Source organism: Aquarana catesbeiana, linkage group LG03 (genome assembly GCF_042186555.1).
Source record: "Aquarana catesbeiana isolate 2022-GZ linkage group LG03, ASM4218655v1, whole genome shotgun sequence".
Classification (NCBI taxonomy): Eukaryota; Metazoa; Chordata; class Amphibia; order Anura; family Ranidae; genus Aquarana; species Aquarana catesbeiana.
This window is the reverse complement of record NC_133326.1, coordinates 652,519,923-652,534,841: the sequence shown is the minus strand read 5'-3', so window position 1 is coordinate 652,534,841 and position 14,919 is coordinate 652,519,923. Positions and strand designations below refer to the sequence as shown.

General features: G+C 44.4%; 1 protein-coding gene across 2 annotated transcripts in view; it reads left to right on the top strand.

Moving 5' to 3' along the window:
• Positions 1-13,317, top strand: part of ECSIT (ECSIT signaling integrator) — a 468,974-nt gene extending 455,657 nt beyond the window's left edge. For both annotated transcript variants that reach the window (XM_073622686.1, XM_073622687.1), the window contains exons 5-8: positions 140-197; positions 2,762-2,910; positions 6,082-6,181; positions 9,648-13,317. In XM_073622686.1, coding sequence (XP_073478787.1) covers positions 140-197; positions 2,762-2,910; positions 6,082-6,181; positions 9,648-9,877 — 537 coding nt within the window. In that variant the 3' untranslated portion in view covers positions 9,878-13,317. The remainder of the gene's footprint in view (positions 1-139; positions 198-2,761; positions 2,911-6,081; positions 6,182-9,647) is intronic.
• The last annotated feature ends 1,602 nt before the right edge of the window (positions 13,318-14,919 follow it).

Here is a 14,919-nt window from a genome sequence, read left to right as displayed (position 1 = left end):
CGGCAAGTACTTGGAAAAAAAGTATCTCGGTACTTGTACTCAGTCTTAAAAAGCGTGGTATCGGTGCAACCCTAATTTGCATATGTTCAGCATATTTCTTGTCTATGTGTATTGATCTTGCCTTATAATCTTTTTACAGCTCCCATCAACAGAACAGTGTGAAGATGGGACAGTTAAAGAGCACACACATCTTGTGGGTAAGTAGTTGTGTTTCATATAGCCGTGTTCATGAATACTGCAGTACCCTGTTCTCTGTACGTCTAACATCTCCATATCCTACACAGTTTTAATAGAGAAAGAGATTCGATGGATGGATTGATTAAAGAGCGAGAGAGAGATAGTGGGGGAAATTGGAGAGGTAGAAAGATGAGATACATTAGACAGAGAGATGGTGGGGGAGATTAGATAGAGAGGCGGTGGGGGAGATTAGATAGAGAGGTGGTGGGGGGGTAGATAGAGGAGGTGGTGGGGGAGATTAGATAGAGAGGCGGTGGGGGGGTAGATAGAGAGGCGGTGGGGGAGATTAGATAGAGAGGTGGAGGAGATTAGATAGAGAGGCGGTGGGGGAGATTAGATAGAGAAGGTGGTGGGGGAGATTAGATAGAGAGGCGGTGGGGGAGATTAGATAGAGAGGTGGAGGAGATTAGATAGAGAGGCGGTGGGGGAGATTAGATAGAGAAGGTGGTGGGGGAGATTAGATAGAGAGGCGGTGGGGGAGATTAGATAGAGAAGGTGGTGGGGGAGATTAGATAGAGAAGGTGGTGGGGGAGATTAGATAGAGAAGGTGGTGGGGGAGATTAGATAGAGAAGGTGGTGGGGGAGATTAGATAGAGAAGGCGGTGGGGGAGATTAGATAGAGAAGGCGGTGGGGGAGATTAGATAGAGAAGGCGGTGGGGGAGATTAGATAGAGAGGCGGTGGGGGAGATTAGATAGAGAAGGCGGTGGAGGAGATTAGATAGAGAGGTGGTGGAGGAGATTAGATAGAGAAGGTGGTGGGGGAGATTAGATGGAGAAGGCGGTGGGGGAGATTAGATAGAGAGGTGGTGGGGGAGATTAGATGGAGAAGGTGGTGGGGGAGATTAGATGGAGAAGGTGGTGGGGGAGATTAGATGGAGAAGGTGGTGGGGGAGATTAGATAGAGAAGGCGGTGGGGGAGATTAGATAGAGAAGGCGGTGGGGGAGATTAGATAGAGAAGGCGGTGGGGGAGATTAGATAGAGAAGGCGGTGGGGGAGATTAGATAGAGAAGGCGGTGGGGGAGATTAGATAGAGAAGGTGGTGGGGGAGATTAGATAGAGAAGGTGGTGGGGGAGATTAGATAGAGAAGGCGGTGGAGGAGATTAGATAGAGAGGTGGTGGAGGAGATTAGATAGAGAAGGTGGTGGGGGAGATTAGATGGAGAAGGCGGTGGGGGAGATTAGATAGAGAGGTGGTGGGGGAGATTAGATGGAGAAGGTGGTGGGGGAGATTAGATAGAGAAGGTGGTGGAGGAGATTAGATAGAGAAGGTGGTGGGGGAGATTAGATAGAGAAGGTGGTGGGGGAGATTAGATAGAGAAGGTGGTGGGGGAGATTAGATAGAGAGGCGGTGGGGGAGATTAGATAGAGAGGCGGTGGGGGAGATTAGATAGAGAGGCGGTGGGGGAGATTAGATAGAGGAGGTGGTGGTGGGGGAGATTAGATAGAGGAGGCGGTGGGGGAGATTAGATAGAGGAGGCGGTGGGGGAGATTAGATAGAGGAGGCGGTGGGGGAGATTAGATAGAGGAGGCGGTGGGGGAGATTAGATAGAGAGGCGGTGGGGGAGATTAGATAGAGAAGCGGTGGGGGAGATTAGATAGAGAGGCGGTGGGGGAGATTAGATAGAGAGGCGGTGGGGGAGATTAGATAGAGAGGCGGTGGGGGAGATTAGATAGAGGAGGTGGTGGTGGGGGGTGGGGAGATAGAGAGGTGGTGGGGGAAATTAAATAGAGAGGTGGTGGGGGAGATTAGATAGAGAGAAGGTAGGGATTATATAGAGGTGGTGGGAGATTAGATAGGGGGGCAGATAAAGAGGTCGGAGGGAATATTAAATAGAGAGTTGGCGAGATTAGACTAGAAATATGGGAATATTAGATAGGTGTGTGGGGGGGATCAAATGAAGAAATGGAGATCTTGGATAGGAAGCTCCTGTATACTTAACTGTTCTGTTCTGCAGAACCCGCTGCCCTGGCCTCCCTCTGGGTCCTGCCATTATTGGGGCAAATGATTTTAGTCACAGGTGGGAACAGATTTCCTGACCCTGCTTGGCTCTGCCACCCCTTTCCATGTTTTGTGCTGGAAGACTTCCAGTGAATATGTTTGCTGAGAGGTGCACTGGTCCTTGGATAACAACACAGACCCATATAGGACAGCAGTTTATGGGAGCTTTTTTGAGATTATAATCATATCGGTAGTATTGCACTTATTGTCCTAATTGATATATTTACATATTTTGAGGACATTGATTTTCTCACTTATAAGCCGTTGGATGGGCATGGCAGCCAGGGAACATGTATCTTCATAGGTTAGCAATTGCAGCCATCATATCTCCCCAGTACAAGTACTTTTCAAAAGATTCTAGCCTGTATGGATGTCATTGTTGGATTATAGCTGCAGGTCTGATTGCTGTCTATGGCCAGGTTTACAAACGTCTAACAAACAGATCTGTGTGCTGCTGCCACCTTGTGGAGAGGAAATAAAAGGCAGAGAGAGACCTTTCATTGCTCTTTGTGATTTATTACAGGTATCCAGTCACCGGACCAGATGTCCCTTCTAGCAGAACATGATCGCAATTACCCCGTCCTAGTTGAAGGTCCATTTCCTTTATGGCTGAGGAAGACATGCGTCAATTATTACGTCTTACGCGCTGAACCTGATGCTAATAAAAGGGAGGTGCGCAATACTTCTATTTACAGTATGTGAGCCGCAGGCACTTTGTGACACTCAAGCTTCTGCAGAACTACAAGTCCCAGCATGCTGATTTTAACGTTTCTGTATTCAGGGGAGCTTTACTCACACTGATCTGTGCAGTTTGCACTGCTAGCCTCTAACATTGGGACTGGATGAGCACTTGATGAGTAGTTGTGTGTAAAAATACGCAGCATATTTTTTAACCACTTGCCGACCCGCCACGTTGCCGTCTTTCTATGGGTTTGGGGCGCTTGCCCCCCGTACACCTACTCCCCTGTGATTTGATACAGTGAGAGTTCATCAACAGATCCCGGCCAATGATTCATGGCTAGGACCTGCTGATAAACAGCACAGAGTTCTATACAGAGAGAGTGATCACTCTGTTTCTTTTCCCTGCTAAGCAGGGAAAATAAGTGAATTAATATGTAGTACAAAGCAGCACACAGTAAACGCATTACACAATGTTAGGCAATGAACCCCTTGACTGCCCCTAGATGTTAACCCCTTCCCAGGCAGTGTCATTAGTAGAGTAACATTATATTGTATTAGCGCTGGTATTAGTGTCACTGGTGATGTCATTGTCCATTCCCATTTAGTGTCAGATTGCCTGCTGCACTATCACAGTCCCACTAGAAGTCACTGATCGCCGCCATTACTAGTATATAAAAAAAAAAATTAAAATTCCAGTATATATGCAGTAGTTTGCTGACGCTATAACTTTTACCCAAACCAATTCATATACACTTATTGGGAATTTTTTTTACCAAAAATATATAGCAGAATACATTCACAATTCAAGGCAGCATGGTATAGTGCATGTACATATATATCCACTTGACCCCCCAGCAGATTTACCCTTCTTCATGACCAGGCCTTCTTTTTGCTATACGGCACTGTGTTACTTTAACTGACAATTGCACGGTTATGCAACACTGTATATTAATGAAATTTATATAATTTTTTTCACACAAATAGAGCGTTCTTTTGGTGGTATTTGATCAGCTCTGCGTTTTTTTTTTTTTTAATTTTTTGCTCTATAAACAAAAAAATACCGACAATTTTGAAAAAAAAAAAAAATATATTATTTTCTTTCTGCTATAAAACCTATCCAATAAAAAAATAGAAAAAAAATTGAATTTCTTCATAAAGTTAGGATAATAATGTATTCTGCTACATATTTTTAGTAAAAAAAAATCCCAATAAGCGTATATATTAATTGTATATCATGTAGTGAAGTAGCGCTTATAGCTAATATAGCGCGTCAAAAAAAAAAAAGGGCAAGGAATTTCTCAGATGCTCATGGCAAATATAAACTCATATAAAAGTGTTCCAAGTCCTAAAAGGTGCATTCCATAATATAAATATGAGCAATAATGCAATGAAATCCAGTAACGTGTATCACATAAAGCTAAACTAAAAGTAAATTGTTTCCCAGGAGTAATCAGCATCCAAAGAAATCGGGTGACTCAGAGAGATGATCAGTTCCAAAGTGAAAAATATAAATCATTTTCATTTTTTATTTTATATTTTTCACTTTGGAACTGATCATCTCTGAGTCATGTGTAGTAGATGGATTGCGCTAACTTCTATAAAATATATTAAGACTCCTAAAACATAAAATAAAATTAAAAAAAATTATATATATATATATATATATATATATATATATATATATATATATATATATATATATATATATATATATATATATATATATATATATATATATATATATATATATATATATATATATATACGTGCTTTTCTGTGCCAACTATTTATGTGTCCAAATTTTTACACCACATCATAATCCCTGTGAAAGCAATACCTCTGAAAAAAAAAAATGCCTTGAGATACTGCCAGCAACTAATTATAAATTAAGTTCAAGTGCTAAAAAATATATAATATATTTCAATTTGTGCCAATATTACTCTCTCTATCCATTAAATCTCAAATTATCAACACATATGTGTTACAACACAATGCAATGAATATCTTCAACATAAATGTATACACTACAGTACAATGAATGTCCTTAGTGAGTGATCACTGCTGTGCAATAGTGACGTTCCTTCTCAATATTTAGTGCTTCTATTTCCACCACTTGACGTGACTTGACCACCACCTAGTGCAATGGCCACTCACCAGATATATCAGAATATGCGCCTTTGGTTCATTTATTTAGGATAACCACTCCGTTTGTGATGGATCCAGTAGCAGCCTTTCCAAGCAGTATACTAGTGCCTCTTGCTCTATTAGTTCTCATAAAGACATATGGATAGCCATCATAGTGTAGTATGTAACTATTATTTTATTAAAAAGTTAAACTCACATGCTGTGCTGCCTCTAAGCCGGCACCAAGCTGATCCAGCCGTGTATATGGAGAGGGGAGTCTCAGTCTATCGCTGTGTCTCCTCAAAGCGGCGTGCGTTCCAAGCCTTTATTTTAGTTATTTTTTGCATTGGAGCCTTTAATGTTTTAGAACTGTGATCAGTGAATAGTGGGGGGGCAATGCTCTGGCACTGCAAACTATCCCTCCAGGGGGTGGTGCGTACCAAGGTATGGACCTTTTGGCTACAGAGCTTGAGAAAGTGCCAATTGATTACAGTGATGTCACCGCACTTGCGCTCCATTGAGAGCTAGAAGTCTCTCTGCCGTGGTGGCAGATGAGTCAGATTCTGTGCACTCCGGTTTTAGTAAATGAATGATGCAGCCGTATGGGCAGAGCCACACCAATAGTAAATTTTATAGGAGGCGGCAGGGAGAAGGACCCCCCCAACACACACACTTTGGTAAGACTAAACTGGTTTGGGGGGGGGGCTGCAAACTCATGTTTTATGTTACACTTTAAATATGGGTGTGACATAAAACATGCTTATAAAGGTGGATTTAGCTTTCAATGCGATGTACGTTCATACGTGTAAAAATCTGCCTTAGGAAGCGTGTGTTAACAAACCGCAATGGAACACTATAGTGTGAAAGTGCTCTAAAAATAACTTTAACACAGTGACATGTTTGCTATACCATATTTCTTTTACTCAATATCTACTGGTTTATAGATTCTCCCTGTTTATAGTTCTCTGCAGTCACCCAGCTTGTATCCTGTAATTGGGGTTCTGATGTTCATTTCAGCGTCTGTCTTCTGTTTTTCAGAAAACATTAGACCCTGAAAGGAGTTTATATTACCCAATAGAATTGGACCTGGACCTGGAGCGAGACCTCGGTGACGATTACACCTTCGATGTGGATGAAGGTAAGGCGTTTGTTAAATCGATGGTGCACATGTGTACTTAAAAATATGTTGTTTTCTTCCTGTAAGTCCTTATAGTGATGCTGCTGTATGAACAATTTTAAACCAAACCATACCTGTAAAAAGAAGAGTGTAGGCAGTCGCCTTTAGCCCTCGTTCACGCCGGTGCGATGCTAAAAAAAGGTTCCTGCGCTACATTTTTCACATACATATATACATATATATATATATATATATATATATATATATATATATATATATATATATATATATATATATATATATATATATTATAAATAAAATATAATATTTTTTTTTTTTTTAATTTATTGCGACTTGCATAAACTTCTGTTAAATGAAGTCGCAAGCCGCAAAATAATTGGAGGTGCAAGTCGCACTTATCTGCGGCTTTAAAATCGCACTGATGTGGCGCAATTTCGAAGCCACACCAGTGTGAAGCCGGGCTTATTGCTGCATGTGCCACCCATCACCACTCCAATCCTGGGAGGTCTTCCAGGAAACTGACACTTCCAGGAGTGTCGGATTCCTGGACCCCCCGCAGCTCTTATGGGCTCTGTCTGCTGACCTCCAAATCGCTGATCTGTAATGATGCGGAGAGGTCTGCAGGAGAAACAAGTAGGAGTTGTGAAGGACCCAGGAGATTGACACTCCCGGAAGTGTTGGTTTCCGTCCTAATTCACCATTTTAGTATTAGTCTGTATATACCTCTTCATTACCAGGACATTTTTCAGTGCCATGATAGTTACTACCAATTACTTGGTTATGCAATTCTACTCAAATTATTCTTATATCATTTTTTGAGACAGAGCTTTATTTTGGTGGTGGATCTCACAATGATCATGGATTGTCACTGGCACTTTAAGACCCCTTTCACACTGGGGCCGTGTTAGCGTTAAGGCGCTGATTTAGCGCTGTGTAACCCATTCAATACTGGGCAATTTCTCTCTCCCCCCCCCCCTTCCTGCCCAGAACAATTTTCAGCTTTCAGCGCTGTCTTTTGGTGGTATTTGATCACCTCTTGGGTTTTTATTTTTTGCTATACAAACTAAAAAAAGACCGACATTTTTGAAAAAAAAAATACTGATGGGCACTGATAGGCAGCACCAATGAGGAGCTAGTGACAGGCATTACTGATGGGGCACTGATTGGCACATTTATGGGCATTGATTGGCACTTTTATGGGCACTGATTGGCACATTTATGGGCACTGACAGGCGGTTTTAATCGGGCACAGGCTGGCAGCTGATGGACAGTGATTGGCAGCTGATGGGCACCTCTGATGGGGGCTGCACGGATAATCAATCCGATCGGCTCTCAATGTCAGTGTGAACCGAGAAAAGCTGTTTACCGGCACTTCCTGGTTCACAAGATGATCAGCTGTTATTGGTCACAGCTGATCACGTGGTAAGAAGCCTCCATACCATGATCGGAGATGCAGTGTGTCAGACTGACACACATCACCTAAGATCGCCACGCTGCGCGCCCCCTTGTTATCCTGATCGCGTCATATGACGTCCGGTCAGGATAACAGAACCACTTTGCCGACATCATATTGCTATATGGCGGGCGGCAAGTGGTTAAGCGGTGCTTTTCGGCCGCTAGCAGGGCGATTTTTAACCCCAAAGAATGAGTTGAAAACGCCCGTGTTGCGGCGTTTCTGAATCGCTTTTTAGGCACGCTGCCCATGCATTCCAATGGGCAGGGCTATTTGGGAGCGCTAAATACAGTGCTCTCAACCCGCCCCAAAAATGCTGCTTGCAGGACTTTTCAGAATGTCCTGCAAGTGGCACCGCCCCAGTGTGAAAAGTCACACTGGAATGTATTGGAGGCGGTTTTCAGGTGCTTAGCAGAGGCTATTTCCAGCACTAAAGTGCCTAAAAAAAAACGCCCGAGTGTGAAAGGGGTCTATCTCTCCCCCACCTTAAAAAAAAATGAAAAAATTAAAAATCCACAATTGCAAATTATGGAAAGAGAATGAGAATGATGAAAGCGGTATTTAACCCAAAAGCAAACATTTTTTTTATATTGCAAGCTTACCGATTCTTAGATATGATGGCTGCATTATTTTTCTTTTTTTCTTTTTCTTTTATATTCATCCTAGGATTCAGCCAGTAATCTGCAGTTTTTCAACAGAACAATCAAATGTAGCAGTTAGTGTTGAGCCAAACCATTTACCAATGATAGGAGTGCTTACAATGATCAGCTTTTGTATATTCATGTAAAATCTTTATCCCAAGAGAAAAAAAAACTGTAGCTGTAACTGCAGTGTGAGGTGGAGTTTGGCTTCAATTTGCTACTGTATTTAAACCTGATAGTACATCTAACACTCCCCTCCCCCAGATTAACAATGCTGTTGTCCAAATCTGCCCCCTGTGCTCATTCATGCAGGGTGGAGGCGTAATACAGGAGTTGTGTTACTGGCCAGGTAAAAACAGAGATAAAGTCTAAAAAGAAAAAGAAAAGAAAAGTAATGCAGCCACCACATCTAAGGCTTGGTAAGGTGCAATATATTTTATACATTTTTGGTGTTGGATTTAATACCATTTTCATTTTCTAGTGAAGGTTTGCTTGATACTTAAAGTGATTCTAAATGTTTGTTTTTTGGGTTTTTTTTTTCTTTAAAATAACAAACATGTACTTAAAGAGTTTGTTAACCCAAAAAAATAAATAAAAATCCTGTTCCTTTAAAGCATGTTATACAGCACAGTGCTTGTGCTGTGTCATGTGGACCCCCGTATCACCTGGCTGATCCTGCTTGGCTAGCCCCTACCCTCTGCAAACTGACCACGATAATCATGTCTGCTGAGCCCTGACACAGTGGTCAGTTTGCGTGATTCTGTTAGCCGCAGCTTGCTATCTGTCTCCTTCTCCCTTCTCCTCCCCCTCCCCTCTCTTCTGCCTGTCTCTGCTCACACCAGTGTAATGGTACAGAGCGGATAGGAGTATTTAATAGAAGTGGGTTAACAACCACTTTACCTGCTCTGTGTAATGGTTTTGCACAGAGCAGCCCCGATCCTCTTCTTTTCAGGTCCCCCGCTGGCACTGCTGGCCCCTTCCTTTTGCAGAGTGCTCCATAGTGCTACTTGCTATGGGGGCACTCGTGAATGCTCACTTCTGAGCCAGGTCTGTGTGTCCATAAGATGCACAGAGCATGGCTCTGCCCTAACCCCCCCCCCTCCTTCACTGGCTGTGATTGACAGCAGTGGAAACCAATGGCTGAGAGAGAGAGAGAGCGCGCCTCTGCTCTCATGCACATCGCTGGATCGAGATCGGGCTCAGGTAAGTGTATGAGGGGCTGGGGGGGAGCTGCTTGCAGGTTTTTTTCTTTTTTTAACTTAATGCAGAAAATGCACTAAAGTAATAAACCTCCTGCCTTTAGAACCACTTTAATGCTTATTTTGGCATTGTATGAGTGAATGTTCTATGACATCTTTTCCTTGGCCTACAGTGGATGAAGGCCCAGTCTACGCTATGTGCATGGCAGGAGATGAAAAGCTGCTGGTCAAATGGATTCAGGGAATGCAAGAGACTAATCCGATCCTTGGGGAGGTGCCCGTCCTTTTCCGACTGACCTCCGGCCCACAGGAGTTGAGCGTTCAAGAGAAAGAAAAGGACAGTTCACCACCAGAGAGCGATGAGGAGAGCGCTCAGGAGCAAAGGCTCAGGATGGAGCGGTAATACATCTATGGAGGGATGCTTTCAGGACTGAGTATAAACCTGGAGCCGTGCACACCAGCTTACACCCAAGACGCACCCAGTAAAGACCAGGACAAGAACTGAAAATGGCTGTTTGCTTTATTTACATACCAAGGCCTTTGATAGTAGACATGTGAGAAGCCACGCTGTCAGGTGCTGAGATTGGTTCTTAGTGGAAGTGTTTTCCCACCTTGTAACCCATAAAAGTCCCCACTGAACCTGCTCACCTGTCCTCCCGTGTCCTGTGCTCTTGTTTTTCCAGCCAAGCTGTTTCCTTACATACTGTACATGCATTGGCATCCATACACCATGGAAATACTTTTAGTGTTGTCTGTGTATGTTCACTTTTATCTGGGTCATGGTATATCTAGTAATAGTTGCATTGAACTGTAGTGTTGAGAATGCTTCATAGCTTCTCCATGCCGCTTCCTCAGTTCTAATGAGTGTTGGACAGATACCCAAACATTGATAATCACACCTTAATCTAATCACCATGGAATGTGTAGATGTTGGTTGTCCAAGAACAGGACAGGAGGTGTAAAAGTTGTGGGACCACCCTGTCCTAGTTATATACTACCACCCTTGGTGCCAGGAAGCCTACCTAGGTGTTATTCCTTCGATTTACATGGCTGAAGTTGAGAATTGTTGCCAAAAAATCTAGGGGACTAAGGTGCCTGTGCTACCTCTGTGGACGTAAGTTCTGAGGTGTGCTCCTGACACTCTTTACAAGTGAAGAAGTGGTTGACAGAAGCTAAAAACCATTACAGAACAAGTCCAAGTTGGCCGGCCCCCTAGCATTCAAGAGATTGCTTCTCCCTTCCAGTTGCGTTTCCGGGACAGGATGTGAGAGAGTGTCCCCCCAATATGCACATAGACAGCAAATTAAAAAGAACTGGTTCTGTTTGTTCGGACCTTTCTACACTCTTTACAAAACTATAATAAATGTTTTGGCTGGAGACCTAAAATCGGACATTGTTATTGGGACAAAACGCTTTAAAGGTCATTCAGCGGAATAATTTCAAATCCTTGCATTTCCCACACTTATCCGACAAGGTTTGGCCTGACTTTTAAACCGGTAGTAAACCAACGTTTTTTTTTTTTTTTTATCTGCAAGGCAAAGTTTTTTATAATGTGCTAGTATGCATGGCATACTAGCACATTGTGTGAAAATTGCCTTAAAACGAAGCCCTCCAGCAGCGCGCTGACAGGGCTTCCATCTTCACCCAGTCCTCCTTCCGAGTTGGCGGGGCTCCGGTCCTTTGATTGGACGAGCCGCGATGATGTCACTCCAGCCCATGCGCTGCTGTTCATGACACAGGGCTCTGATGGAACGGTGCGGTATGCCGTTCCTTCAAAGCACGTGCGCCAGTGACGTCACCAGTGGCTTCACGAGTAAATATCTCCTAAATGGTGCAGGTTTAGGAGATATTTATTGTACCTAATAGGTAAGCCCTTATTATAGACTTACCGAAAGGTAAAAATCGTCCATGGGAATCTACTCCAAATTAGATTTAAAGTGGTTGTAAACTCAAAATCCATTGTTTTTTTTTTTTTTTTTTTTCGATATATACAGTGTGTGGTAACTTACTGTGCCATGCTATTTATATCGTCAGCACTTCTGCCTGTCAAAAGATATAGCCCGTTTTCATCTTTAGTGATGTCACCGGCGCACGCAATTCTTCCTTCATTCACGGCATGATCTGGGTGCCGTCAATTAAAACGGCCCCCTGCCATCCTATTGTCATCTGCGGCATCGCAGCCTAATATCGCGAGATTGCAGATGCTTGGCATTCCTCGGAGATGGAACTAGTTATACAGGGCTAGGTTCCTGAAGCAACTGATGACTCAAACGAGGCTTGGCTAAATCTTACTGACCATGCAGGAGATTACAGGTCAGTGGCGTAGAAAGAGGGCGGAGGTGACACCAAGCTGAAATCGGAAGACAGGCGCCGGCTTCTGCAGGCATCTGAAAAAAAGAAAGTGAGCAAAAAATAGTTTACTTACTGAGTTTACTTCCTCTTTAAAGGGGTTGTAAAACCTTGTGTTTTTTCACCTTAATGCATTGCATCCTATGCATTAAGGTGAAAAAACACCTGGCAGTGACTGCCCCCCAGCCCCCCCCGTTTTACTTACCTGAGCCCTGGAACTTGACCCGGCGGGAACGCGCTGTCTTTCTGCCTGGGGTTCTCGGCTCTTGATTGGATAGATTTATAGCAGTGCAGCCATTGGCTCCCGCTGCGGTCAATCAAATCCAATGACGCAGGGGGCGGGGCCCAGTCATACATTCGGCGGCTATGGACGCCAAATGATGGACTCAGGAGCGCGCCCGCAAGGTAACCCCCCGGGAGAGCGCTTCTCCTAGGGGGTTATCTGACAAGGGGTGGAGCCGCGAGAGCCACAGAGGGACCCCAGAAATGGATGTTCGGGGCCACTCTGTGCAAAAAGAGGTGCACAGTGGAGGCAAGTATGACATGTTTGTTTGTTTAATAAAAGCTTTACAATCACTGGCTGGGTTCACACCTATGCGAATTGGATGTGGGTTTCCCCGCATCCAATTTGCAAGACAGGAGATTGTGACCAACTCTCTATGGAGCCGATTCACATATCTCCGTTGCGGCTGCAGAGCGGCTTGCACAGGAACGTTGAGCGCCTTTGGCTTCATTTCAGGGCCAAATTCAGGCACCGGACCCCTGCTGAGAGCTGCATTTGTCGGAGGTGTGAACCCAGCCTAAAGGATAAGTTCACCCTTTAGAAAAAAATAAATAAAAAATGCACGTTTTTTGTTTTTTTTTTTGCACGTAAAAAAATGTGCATTTATAATAATTATTATTATTTTATTTTTTTGGAGCCTGTAAAGCATTACACCAGCGATCAGCAGATTGCTGGTGCCATGCAGGTCTCCTTCAGATCTGTGAGTATATCTGTGTGCTGCACGTCCCATACAGGCAGGCAGATACACTGACAGGAAATCAATGGACTACCATGGAGCTCCACGGTGCCAAGGGTAGTTCATTGAGAACTGCAAACCGACAGCAGCCAAGGATGTCGGGGCTTGTAGTTCAGGCTCACACAGAGCTCACATGGCCACGCTGATTTTAAAAAGTGACAGCTAGTAGGGGAAACTTCTCCCCATACTACTGCCACGGGGAGGGAGGGTAGCAGGCATTGGCTGCAGCATTGGGATCATGTTCCCAATGGTGAACTTATCCTTTTAAGAGTCTCTTCCATCACACTGGAGGGGATTGCTATCTGTTACACTTTATCTATATTAAGATCTGTGCCGATGTGATGTCCTATTTATCATCTTAGCTTTGGGAAAACATGAAAATCTTGCTGTATGGAATTCATCAAGTAAGCCTTAAGAGATTTGTGCAATCTGTTAATAAAGATTGTGATTGGATCACGGCAGGTATTATGACTGACCGGTATAAATATGTTTTGTTTTGTTCTCTTTTCAAAGAATAAACATGGGCTCATTCCCATGTGCTTTGATCTCTGAAGAGTGATCCACGTTCGGATTGCTCTTTGGAGAGCATTTGGTAAGCTGCGAGGGGGAGTTGCATCGCCTCCTCCACAGCTTGCATTAACCGCTTGAACCCCACACAAGTGTGCCGCGGGGTGCTTGCAGAGCGGCCCTATCCACTTGAATGGGTTGTGCTCCATGGGCGGTTATGCCTGCTAAAAGCAACAGGGGTATAATTCCTGCTGCAGCCACCAAGCAAAATGCCGTGACATGTTTACACCCCTGGCTGCTACCTCTGCAGCTAAAGTGAAGCAGTAAAAACACTGCTCAACAGCGGCATTTTACCGTTCCTCAACTGCTAGTGTGATTGAGCCCTTGGTCAAGTTTTGAGAACTTCTACTCTGGAGGGGCTGCATAGTCCTGGTCGCTTTATGCAAATAAGGTGGACTTCAGGAGGGTTGGCTTTGTGGTGCTTCAGGGGCATGGAACAAATGCCTTCAGCTCTACAGCAAGCAATGTCTTCCTGGAAGAAATGTGAGGCTCAGGTCAAGCTTATCACAACTCCACCTCACATGTAGAGGGGTGCATGAAGAGAAATTGAGATTACCTAGAGTATGAAGCACACTAGTTATCATGTATGTCACTGTGAGAATATGTTCATCTTTAGAAAATATCATCTAGATATAACTAGGTAGGGAAGATTCCACTTTAACTGAGACAGGTGGTGGTGCAGTTTCATTATCTGCATCCCCTGTGTCCTCAGTGTCTGTCTCCAGCCTCTGGTGTCACCAAGTGCCCCCTGTCTAGTTTAGTGACTCCAGTGTGCCCCTCTGGGTGATCTAGTCACTCCAGTACTCCCCTGTGCCATCTAGTGATTCCAGTGCGCCCTGTGCCATCTATTGACTCCAGTGCGCCCCCTGGTCATCTAGACCCAGGGGCACACTGGATTAACTGGATGACCGGGGGGGGGGGCACTGGAGTCACTAGATGGCATGGGGTGCATTGGAATCATTAGATGGCACCTTGGAGTACTGGAGTGACTAGATAACCCGTGCGCACTGGAATCACTAGGTGACTCGGGGCGCAATTAGGTTGCCAGGTGACCCGGGGGTGCATTGGAATCACTAGATGACCCGGGGACGCACTGAAGTGACTAGATGACCCAGTTGCACACTGGATTCACATCTAGTCACTTCAGTGCATCCCTGGGCCATCTGGTGACCTAAGTGGGCCCCAGATCATCTAGTGATTCCAGTGCGCCCCGGGTTATCTTGTCACTCCAGTGCTCCCCTGTGCCATCTAGTGATTCTAATGCACCCCGTGCCATCTAGTTACTCCAGTGTGCCCCCCTGGCTCATCTAGTTAATCCAGTGTCCCCCCGGCTCATCTAGTCACTCCATTGCTCCCCCGGGTCATCTAGTGAGTCCAGTTTGCCCCTATGTCATCCAGTGATTACAAGTGCACCCTGTGACTCCACTGCACCCCATGACATCTAGTGCACCCTGTGTCTCTGTGCAGTCTTGGATTTGTTCCTGCATCATCTGCACAGTCTTTCTCTCGG